At 41.9% G+C, this 12,466-nt stretch overlaps 1 protein-coding gene across 1 annotated transcript in view; it reads left to right on the forward strand.

Annotated features, from left to right (window-relative positions):
* The window catches only part of LOC117491303 (FYVE, RhoGEF and PH domain-containing protein 4-like), a 48,817-nt gene that overhangs the window by 25,525 nt on the left and 10,826 nt on the right, over nucleotides 1-12,466 (forward strand). The window contains 2 exon segments of the mRNA XM_034141210.1: nucleotides 9,971-10,123; nucleotides 10,706-10,877. Of these exon segments, the coding sequence (XP_033997101.1) occupies nucleotides 9,971-10,123; nucleotides 10,706-10,877 (325 nt within the window).

Genomic DNA, 12,466 nt, shown 5'->3' on the forward strand with positions numbered 1-12,466 from the left:
AGCAAAAATAGAAAAAAGTATTGACGAATTGAAGGAAATGGGATTGCTTTCAACAACAATATAAAAACATAATTATGTTAAACGCCCTCACAAATCCTTTAGCACAATCCAAGTATTATTTATCCTGTAAAAACACTTCCCAAACACATGTATTTTCACTGAAACCCTGCCAGCTAAAACATTGTTAATGGGGTATTGTTTTAAATGGTGCGAAAAATAAAGATATCTACACAAATTCCACGTAAAACAGGCTTGGAAATTGATGTACAAATGAGCCTTTTGTGGGTGATGTATTCCTTTAAAGGAAAACATCACCCACAAAAGGGTTCAAGGGTTCTTTTGACAAAAAAAACAACTAACTGCGCACCCCCGGATAGCAGGGGGCAGTAGCCGCACTGCCCACTCCTCCTCCGGCCACCCGCCCGCCGCCACTGTGCCCTAAAAAATGTCCAGGTATGCCTCCAGATCGTCCTCTGCTGTCAACTTCTGGAGGGCAATCAGCGGTGGTCGGGCCGGGTTGGTCCCGGGACCGGCCTCCCGGGTGGCCGGACGCTGCAGCAGTTCCCGCAGGAGAGCCCGGTCCTCGCGCTGGCTCGAGGCGATCACAAGCAGAGCTTCGCTCTGCCGTCGCTGCAACCCTGTTGCCAACCAGCTAAACCAGCTAAACCAGCCATCCTGGCCAGCTAAAGTGTCCAAAACCCCTCTAAACCAGCCAACCATTCCAGCCTATAATATCTACTGGCTGGTCAGGCTGGTCAACCAGCCTGACCAGCCAGTAGATATGAAGGCCCTGACACACCAGGCAGTCACCAGAGAACTCGCCGACACCGACACCGACAGTTCCATCGACGAGTTCTCCTGCGTCTTGGCCGTTTGTCGCACTGGAACACACCGCAAAGACTTCAGCCGAGCACGTACGAACTGCGCATGCGTGAGTGGCAATAACTCTCCTTACCAGCAGGCGGCGGTAGTGTGTATTCGTCATTCAAAATAGGCAACAACCGGAAGACAGAGAAGAAGAACAGACTGATATAAAGAAACAAATAGCGTGTGCGTTCCATTTTCACTCTCGTCCATCGAAAACATGTTTTAGAATATAAAAATACATGAATGATGAAATGAGCACATAAAGTGCAGACATACTATAAAATCACAGTTAATAGACCTGCATCTGATGATCGCAGTGTTCTGGCGGGTGTGTAGTTTATTGAGTCAGCAATGTAGTAATGGCCACTTCTTGCTAAATTTACATTTCCATGTGATGCTTTTATCCGAGGCGACTCACAATAGGTAAATGAACAGCAGTAGACAGTATCTCATTTACTTAGACACTGTACTTAAGGACAATGTTGAGGTACTTGAGACTAATCCTGCAACTTTATACTGACAAATAAACCGATGAGATGAAAAACCGGACTTGACCAAACAAATCACGGAGCTCTCAGCAGAGGACAGCCGGGGACGCTCCCGCCGATATCAGAGATGTCCCTGCTATGTGTGGGAGGTAAGAGAGGACATTTAAGGGCTATGTTTGATGTCTTTAAGTATCACCTGCTGGGGTTTAGCTGCTGTCCTGTGCCTTTTTTAATCGTTTGTTTACGTCCCTCACTTCCGTTTCGCTTCTCATTTGCTAGCTGAACAGCTGATCAGAGTGGTTTCTTGGCCCGATAGCTTGTGTCCGTATTTTGGCCGATTCAACATGTTGAATCGGCCATGTGTCGACCGTGAAAGGCCAAATAAGGCGTGTCACGGCCGAGGGTTCGGGACACACCAAATTGACTTTGGGCGACAAGGAACGCGTTGTCGCCAGACAACCGAAGACGGCCGAATACGGCCTGGTGTGTCAGGGCCTTAGGCTAATCAGCTAAATTGGTCTAAGCTGTTTTTTTCAGCAGGGTCCGCTCATACAGGGTTTGGGTGTAACACAGGGGTTTATTGTTCAAACAAACGCAAAACACGTTGCCCGGGTCCTTTTGCGTCCTTCCAGGATCCAGCCTACTGCAAGACAGACCAGAACCAGGTTACCAAGTTATCTGATCAGCTGTCTGGCCTCCGGCCGAGCCACTCCCTTCACTCCAGCAGCCGGCGCCCTAACCACACCCCCCGCTGCCACAGTGGGTTATACTGAAACACATTTCCTGGATATGCTGTATAATAGACAGTGAAAGGAGATGCAGGTCTTTGCGGAACCTGTTTAAATTCAGAGGTCAGATGCCACTGGCTGCATCTCTGAGTCTGCATGAGACGCCAGCAGTGAGACCCTGCCAACAATAAGGCTGCAGGACGTTGGCTGCGTCAAGTATTGGCACCAACTGATGTTTGCACCACTGAGACGTGAGCATGACAGTGCAGGTTTGGTCACAATTTCACCATCATTCAGGATGTTGAGAGCCATTATTGCATCATGTATCTGAAAAGTATCTAAACTGAAGTTCCTAGTATTAGGAAGGGAATGAACTGTGTACTGGTCAAACTGGTTTACTGGGATGCCTGTCATTTTTTCATTGTGCTCTGGTGACACATAATACTGTCAGAGAGCATGCAGTTGTGTGCACTGTGTGTGAATATATACATGCCTCTACAAATAGCTTTCACATAGCCACAGATATAAGATGAAGGGTCTTATTGTTAGGCTTCCTGTTAATGTATTCTTTAAATCATGTGATGGTTTGAAGTTGATATACACTGTGCATCAGCAGTTAGTCAAGTGCGCACATCTGAGCTTGACCGTCAAAGACACCACGGAGCAGCTCTTCTCACACCACAGATACAGGACATGGACGATATAATGTCGCAGTTTCCTGTACACACTTCTGCAAAAGGTACTTCTCGTAAAGTAAATCTCTCATTTGAATTCACATGTTTTTAGTAGATTTGACCAGATTCAACCAGAGTTTGCATTACTTTTCACTTGTTTTTGTTGAATCGCTCAGTTATTCAGCAGTTTTGTGGCTTTTTTTCTTAAATATTTGCTCAGGAGATGTGCCTGAGGAGTGGAAGTTTATGGCGTGGCTGTTTAAAATAATAGATCAGAGGCTTTGGGCTTCATTTAGATTTTAGCAGGCAGATGAGAGAAGTGGTGCGTAGCGCTGCAGGCTGCTTTACTGTGGCGTTGTTAATCATTGATCAGAATAATCAGGCAGAAGGAGAAGTGTAGCGGCTGTTACACAAGTGGCCTGCGCTCGTTCTAGTCCTGTTTCACACTGAGAGAGGCTTTATCTGTTTTCGGATCAAAGAACGAGGAAGTTGGAAAATGTTTTAGTCATTTCGTGCCTGGAAGAGCTGTGAAAGCTAAAGTAAATTAGCCATACATCCTGTTTTTAGATCTGTAGCTTTTCAATGTGCAGATCCAGAGTTGCGAGCCTCTGGGTATGTGTGTGGTTCTGTACTTTTTTTTAAAAGCCACTTAAATAGGGGGTGTGTGAGAGTGAGTGAAGGAGGAGTCTTGTGCTGCTCTGTGAGTCCTGCGCTGAGCTGAGTGACAGAGCGGGGCAGCCTGGGAAGATTACACTGAACATAAACTTAGAGCTTGTCTGGGATTCACACACTCTCACACACACAGCGTGGTCACTGAGGATGCTACAATCTGTCTCCAACTGTAGGGTGAGTTCATTCACTAGCTTAATCAAACAATTAGTTCTACTTATTTATTTACCATTGTCTTTCCATGAGTGTGGGCTTCTCTCTTTTCTTGTTATGTTTAAAATAAGGTAAAACCACACTAGTAGTGGCTGAAATAAGCTTCCATGCTCTCATGTTGACCTGCTCTTTTGTATCTGTACTTTAGTATGACAATGTCGCAATGTTTACACTGTAACTGGCAGAGCCTTTCATTTGACAAACAGCCTTCATATGTCAAAAAGCTCTGACTTTCCTACCCATTTGTACTTTACCCAATATGTAACAGTTGCTGATCTAGATAAGATATTGTGGCTATGGCTGTGCACTTTAGCCATCTTCTTCTCTGGTGTTTTTGACATCGCTGCAGCTCTGTAGCAACACAAGACGATCTGTAATACCCCAAGCCATTTATAAAAGAAGAAGCAGAATTAGTAAAACGTCCTCTCAGACATTCCTTTTGATATGTCTGAGAGCCTGTGGTGCACTGTGTGAGACAAAGCCCTAGTTTCAGGCTGTGTCACACTCTCTGCTGGCAGGGTGGAGACGCACTGCAGCACAGACAGGTGTGCCTTTTCTGTTTTTACCTGAAACTCTCACTCAGCATATTTTGCCATGGGGGTTTGGGACGAGGGACGTACAACAAACAGAGCAGGCACGCTGTCAGGTGATAACACTTCGGGGAGGTGGTGATGTCATGAGGTAGGAATGTCTTGAATGTTTACAGTACTTAACATTGTTTGACTAAAAGGCTGAGAGCAGATTACATTAGTAATACACCTGCTCAAAGTGAGGTGTGTTTCCAGTTTGCTCTTAGAGAACAGTTCCCGCTGCAGGCATTGGACTTAACGTGCTATATTTAAGTGTGTTGTTCAAAAGCTCATAGAGTCTGTTTTTTAGACTTCTTGGCTCTAGAGATAGCTGGTGGATTTAGATTATTTGAAATGGAGGAAGATCTAACTAGCAAACTAACAATACTTATATAACAATTACCACAACAATATAAGGCTGCAAGTAATGATTGTTTATATTTTCTAATCTACTGATCATTTTAAAACACTGGCATGTTTTTATCCAAGTTTCCCAGAGTCATTGCTGATGAGTTTTAATGTATTTTATCATCTGTCCAAACTCAAATATATTTACTATATGTTCTTTGAAATTGAGAAAAGCACTTCATCTCAATATTTGAGAGGCTGAAATAAATGGTTATTGATTATCAAAAATGAAAAGGTATCAATAAAATCCTAAATCGTTGCAGCTCTAAATAAATATATGTTAACAGTGTTAATGTACTATATGTTTCCATCAATATCCATAACTAATTACAAGTCCCTAATCTGTGCATAAATGCAGTGTGTAAATATTCGCCGTAGTTAGGGGGGGGCAGAGAGGGATCCAGACTTAATATTACAGGGTAACTGACCCAACCTTAAAACCACCCTTGCTAGAGATTAAAAAAGGGTTGGTCCACCACTTGTTTCAGACTGAAATATTTCAACCACTATAAGATAAAGTGCCATACAATTTCGTACAAGTCATGATTGTACACTGCCCGTCCAAAGAAAAAGTCACCACCTGGATTTAACTAAGCAGATCGGTAAGAGCCTTCCATTGGATAATTACTGCAGTGATTGTTACGTATATAATCGTAAAAAATGGCAATCCATCCAATGTTTGTTTTGCTCGGGACCAAAGTGTCGGACAAACAAACCAAAAGACCTTGCCCTCCCTGGAGTCAATCTATTTTAGGCTTTGGTTGAGATTATTAACTATTTTCAGACTCTGTTTATTTTTTTGTTGCAAAAAATAAATTTGTGTCAGTGATACATTCCTTCAGTCTCCTTTGCTGGCTTCCAGAAAACTCATTCCTGTGCTGCTGTGATGTGGCAGAGCTGGAGGGCTGGGGGGGGGGTGATGTCTTTAAAGCTGTAGTGCCACACACACACGCTGAGCTCAGGTAAACCTCAGAAACTAGATTCTCTTTGAAAAGGGAGATGAATCTGGTCTGATGTTTTTGGAGAGCTCTGTCTCCTAGATAGACTCACACACTAAGGGGAGATGCTGTTCATATTTTAGGTAAGAAAAGAGGATATTTTGAAATCTAAAACCGCTGGTGCTTTGAAAAGCAGCATTTTTGCAAGAGGTTATTTCATCTACACTGCTGCAGACACCTGACCTTTACAAGAGCATTTCTTATTTCTCGTACTCGCTGTGCTGCAGTTTCAGATTGATTGAGATGGAAGCAGATGTCTTCAGGCTCGGTCCACTCAGCAGTGAAGTCAATCTTTTGCATCTTCAATGGGCTAGTTTTCATGGCAACAAGTCTGACCATCCCCCAACTAGTTAGACTTCTCAGAGTTGCACTTCCTTGATTAAAGCATCGCTCCGAAGTTGTTTCAGTTTATATGCAACGCAGATGACCTATGAGAGAGAAGTTGTTTCATCAATTAAGATATAAAGATATACATATATTTGATAACTCACCATATAATTGGTCTTATAAAACTCACCTAGCTGTGTCCCTGCACAGCTTTAGTTCCTCTTATATTTCTATCTTTGACGAAAACAAGTCTCAGGAAAAGTATTAGTATATACTGTAGGCTGCTACTAATTTACTCTACGTGACAACCTGTCAGCTTTAATGAGAAGATGCCAGAAAGAGTGTGTTTCCAGGAGCAGCAGTTCCTGCCCAGCATCACACTTCTGAGAAAGGAAGTGTATCCTATTTTTACTGTAAGGGAAGTGGCTTTGTTTCAGTGCCTTAAAGAGGCCCTATTGGGCTTTTTTTGGGTTTTCCCTTTCGTATAGCGTGTTATAAAGTTTTTTGTGCATGTAAATGATCTGCAAAGGCTAAAATCCTCAAATTCTCTCCCCCACCTGCCTGAAACACTTTGATTGTAGTCCTTTTTGTTTACCGTTACATAGTGGCATCACTACGTAACACTCACGCTCTATTGGCTAGCACACCAACATATTATAAGTGATAGACTAATGGGCGGGACATCTCTAAGCGTTTCACCAATGACAACAGAGCCGGCCAGCTAACCAATCAGAGCAGACTGGGCTCTCGTCTTCAGAAGAATATAGCACTTTTTGAACATTAAAGCTTGTAAACATGCCACAGTAGAGGCACGGAAAACAAATATGAACCTGAAAATTAGCATAATAGGGCCTCTTTAATTATTCAAATAAGGGCCTAAAGATAGTTGATCTGATCATAACTACAATGAGTTTCTAAACAATGGACAGAACGTTTTCCAAACAGTACAACATGTATCTCTTACATGTCTGTTCTCTTAGCTTTAACACTAACCACTTAAAATACCTGCACAACTTGCTCGGGTTCGAGTGCAATCCTCCAGCCTGGGTGCAGATTCACAGGCGAGGGCTTGGTGTTTGACAGAGTTAATAACAACCCGTGGAGACAGAGCCAGGCTGTGGAGGGTGGACCCCCTGCAATCTCCCACCATAAATGTAGTGCACGATCTGCAGGCGGGGACTTCATTTTTAGCCATATATGTATATAATATGGTACATAAGTGGATGTTTTTTTATAATCTCTTAATGTGGCCACCGGTGGAAGCCAAGCACATAATCAAGACAAATTCCTGAGGCCGCTTTCGGATTTGATTGGTAATTTTTGGGTCTGTGTTAAGAAAGTCTGCTCTCCCTAACACAGCGTGGGACCGTTTCCAGTCAGACAGTTGCTCGAGCTGTTGTCTTTAATTACGGTCAGGTTTTTATAAATAGAAACTGTGACTGATTCTGTGGTCTTTTTTTCTGTTTCTGTTTCAGGATTGGTAAGATAAAGATCACTGTAGGGAAAATAAATAAGGGGCTTCGTGTAACATTTTGGCACATAGTAGCAACATGTCAGTAAACAAACTAAAAATGGCACATCATGTATACAGGACATATGTTTTCACTCTGATGGCAGTGGTTCAGTTACTTAAAGGGCTGCTGCAAACATTTCTTCAATATCTTTTCATCTACTCATGCCCAAGCTGACCCAGTATTTCTACACAGTGGCAGTTAAAGGTTAGGCTACATTTATATTAATATGTCAAAAAGCATTTGTATTGAAGTATTCATTTAGTATTATACTATTTGTAGAGTAAGATTCTTGCGGTGGCTGCACAGCATTATTTCCAACTCGTTTTATCCAGACTCTTCCAATAACTCTATTCTAAAAGATAATATGTATTGAAAAAATATCTATATTTAATAAAAATTACAACTTGTTTACATCCAACAAAATATTCTGCGTTGAGCTTTTAAAAAACAGCATTTGTATTGCAGTCATAAACTAAGCTTCCCACACACAAAAGGAACTAGCATGAATCTAACAGTCCCATGCATGACATATAACCACAATAACAACAACATATATATATATATATTTATGTTTTTGCGATGTCATGAAAAGACATTCAGCTCCTGCCTCAGAAGCACAGACGCTTTTAGTTTGATCTATTTTTGGAATCAAGAAATTAAGACCTGTTATCAATGATTTATATTATAGGATGGAACATTTCTCCTTTCATATTCACTGCGGGCTATTCTGAGGACAATTGCTGTAGACCTGAAAGTAGAACAGATACAAATGCATTTAGTCGGAAGTTCAGATTTTGCCAAGGTGTTTCCTTGAAGCTCTATCCTGTTAGATTCCACTGCACACTATTAATCCATACAAGGTAACCAAGTGCAAAGCCACATTGATTTCTGCTTCTTAACCCATGCATCAGTGCCACTTGTGAAATCACACACACCCATGTAAGTGACCACCTTAAATGGAAACTAATGGACTAATACCTTGTAAGATAATGAGAGCACCTCCTGGCTCTTTGCTTGGTCGTTCCATATAGGGACATTTGCCTAAGAACACACGTTTCCACATGCATGTGTGTGTGCCGTGAGGTCAGAGAGAGTGTATTTAGGAAACTGTAAACACTGCCAGTCTGTGTCTGTCGCTCCATTAAATCACTCCGCTCTATCTAAACACTGAGGATGTACCATCTGCGTCCAGCTGCTCCGATAAAGCCTCTCCGGAGTTGATCATCAGCCGGATCATTAGCTCGATAATCAACTCAACTCTCTGACACTCTTTAATATTTAGCCCGCAGCTGTTTAGCATAAACATATTTACAGTAATGAATATAAACAGTATGCCCTGTGTATGAGTGGGGATTAGATATTGAAGGAATGATCTCTCAGGGTAATGGACACACTTAGCTTGTTTTTTTCAAACCACAGCCCACCCTTAGGCCTTAAATTATAATGAGTTTTCTTAGCTGTTATGAGTTTGAATAAGGCAACCAAGGCTGTGAAAGTTTCGATTATTATGTACAGCCTTGAAGCACAGAATAAACAAGGAAGCCTTGGCCTCTGTGTCGCACATTTAACTACTTGTTCTCCAGTGGTTGCAACATTTCCTAAACAGCTACATTCCCACTCACAGTACTATGGGTTTAAAGATTCTAAATAACGTTGAATTTCCTCTATTGCATGAATTGGAATGTTCTAAATAACTAAATATAGTTATTGGTATTGCAATTGGTATTGGTACAAAGAAGAACATTTTTACATTTCAAAAGTCTGGTATAAAGAAAGGATACGGTTGTGCCATACTGTCATCTGCCATACCATCATTGGTGCCTGATGATATTCTATTCTGTAAGACTGCAACTAACACATCTTTTTGCATTAGAGATGAATCTGCTGATTATTTTATGAATAATCAATTATTAGTTTGGTCTATCAAATGTCAGGAAACACCAGAAATCCCAGTGTGTCCAAGGTTGAATTTCTTTCTTTTGTCAGTCCAATATCAAAGATATATTCCCATTACTATGATAGATAACAGAGAAAAGCAAGACATCTCCATATTTGATGGGCTAGAAATAAGCATTTCTGCAATTCATTCAAAGTAATCAAGATTATCAGAATTCTTGTGGATTATTTTATTCTTTAGCTGAATATCATTGCAGCTTTATGATTGTGATAACTATTGAACATGAACAGTGTTTTGTAGTTAAAGTGAGTTCTCTGATGAAGTCTACAAGACGTTGTCAGCATGTTCTTTTGACATGGCCAGAATAAATTGGTGTTTTTACAATTAGCCAACTTGGTCCTAAAGATCTATTTGTGTGATCACTTTTTCCTTTGGGTTGGAACTTAGGCTTAACACCACAGACACATACCCAGAGCGGTATCTTCTTTAAGACACAACTACAGTTTGGAGTTGAGGTCAACAGGGGACATGTGCTTTGTCATTCACCATCACTTTCCCTACACATCCATACTGTCCTGTCAATGTTGCTTACTCTCCCTCTCTCTGTGTGTCCTTCAGCTCTAGGCACTAGCCCAGCGGGCAAACAGAGCAACTCACCCAGTGTTCAGGCGTGCCTGAGTCGGGCGGGGGGGGGAACACCTGACTGGAGCAGGAGAGGAGTCAATGGAAGAAGCACCAGCTTCAGGCCTCGGCTGTCGTCTAAACCACAAGGTACACACGACTCCCCACAGCAGTTTAACCACAGAGTGGGAGGGTCAGAGGACACAAACCATCTATGATTCACATGTGAAAGTATTGACACCCACACAATGATGGTTCCATCTCCTGTGACCTTCTCCTGCTTTGATATTGTCCATAAGTATAGCCATGCCTTCAGTATCTGACTCCACATGTGCTCAGGGAAATGGTGGAAACCGGAATAGAGTTATGTAAGCTTGGAATGAGTGAACCCTGAGCCTCGTTCCTCTTTTATTCGATGTCAGTAAATCATTCTTCACAGATCACACAGGAGACGCAGCTTCATTGGTTGTGCTGCTGTAAATCATGCAGGGAAATTCCTCACACATTACAAAAGCAAAACTGCTCTGTTATTCTACACTGAGCTGGGTCGCTTGTTTACTACATGTAATATAGCTCAGTGTGTGGTGTAAGATGGGGTAGCTTATATCGCCCCCTTCAGTTCTTAAAGGGCATTGCAGATACATGTTTCCTTATGAGTCAATTAAAAGGCATCTTCTACCAGCATCTTAAATAGAACCTAATTACAAACTTTTCCTTTTTTCTTCTCCGCAGTGCCTCCAAAGCCAGCACATCTCCAGAGCCCGGTGACGGAGCTCACATCGCCACTAGGCCGCGCACAGAGACCATCACTAAAACAGAGGATGGATGAGGGAGGAGGAGGAGGGAGAGGGGCTGTAAAACACTCCAAGGTGTCAGACCTCATCAGCCGCTTTGAGGAGAACAAGTAAGGAATCTTTACTACTTACTACGACTCTGTTTGTGTCTGTGGTTTTCACTGAAAACGTTAAAAATATTAAATGGGATTGGAGGATTTGTGTCAGGAATTGCTTAATTTGTCAGATCTGTCATATTCAGTGAAAGTGCCTCTTCAATGCTTTCACCAAGCGTGTGACCGGCTTCGGATTTCTTTTTTGGAGGGTTTCCTGTGGTATAACTCCGTCTACGTCACTTACTAGACAGTGTGACGAAATCAACCTCATTCAGGCTGTCGTCATCCCAGCTGACGGAAAACTCTGTCTTTCCTAACATTTCCTAATGCCGGTTATTTCAAGGATGAAAAGCAGAAGTGCCTCGATTAAAGTGTTCAACCTGACTCACTGATAGCAGCGAGTAGACAGAACAAGCTGAGATTAGCCCGATGTCCACAAGCCAAGCAAAGGGGATGAAAGGAGATTTGTACAGGCGGGGGGAAACAGCGCTGCTCATTCAGTTGTGGGACAGGTTGTGTCTGGAGATGAAGCCCAGGAGAACAAGGTAGGAGGTCTCCACTCATGGTATGGTTTTATGGGGATTAAAGTGTTCTGTTGGTGGTGCTTGTTGGATTTTGTAAAGCAGTGCTACAGGTTATGATTGTAGCAACAGACTTGTATATTCAGGAGATGCTAATTGAAAGCAGTTAGCAAAAATAAGACCCTCTGTCCAAATTCCTCTTACAGGAGTAGAGCCTAACAATAGTCAGTAGCATGCCCACTCAGACTCATAATGACTCATTTCAGGCCTGGATCCCTAAAATAAATTACTAAATCTAAGCCGAATCGCAGAATTTCTTCACACCTTCTATCCTTTTTTTCCCTAGTTTTGAGGTGAGGTGAATCAGTGCAATCGGGTGTATCTTTTTTTATTCCGACTCTGCGGGGGCTGTGGGGATTACCCCCTGGTGGCCCTGGGAAGAGAGAGAAGAGAAAGGCCCGAAGCTTTGGAGAACAGAATTAGCCTACTAATATACTAATCTGGTTCACATGGCACTCGGCTGCCTTAGAGGACGGCCACATGGCAAGGGAAGCTGCTCTTAATTCTTGTCTTGTTCAGTCTGTTTTAAACTCTCCTCATGTACCCGAGCACTTACTGTGCTATTTATATGCAAAGAAGAACTGCTTTTGTGCAACAATACAATGCAGGGAGAAGTTTTGTGTAGACCTGAGCAACATATTGATATTATATGGATTACATGATATGAGACTAGTTATTGTCTTAGATTTTGGATATCATAATGCACATTATTCTTCTCTTTTCTTGATTTTAAAGAGAAAATGATGTCATTTTCTTAACTCGCCAAGGTGTTCTATCACTTGGTCATTATATCAACATGATGAACTGATGATTGTGTATTACAAATCTCATTTTTGAAAAAAAAATTGAAAGTCAATCTTACAAAAATCATTGCAATATTGATACAAAGGTAAAAAAAGATCATGACGTTTGATTGTTTTCCATATCACGCAGCCATAATAAAGTGTGCTTTTTTTCTGAAACAGTATTAAACGGTATTTCTTAGCTGCTTTTCATAGTTTTACTTTGTCTTACTCTCAGGTG

Source organism: Trematomus bernacchii, unplaced genomic scaffold (assembly GCF_902827165.1).
Source record: "Trematomus bernacchii unplaced genomic scaffold, fTreBer1.1, whole genome shotgun sequence".
NCBI lineage: Eukaryota > Metazoa > Chordata > Actinopteri > Perciformes > Nototheniidae > Trematomus > Trematomus bernacchii.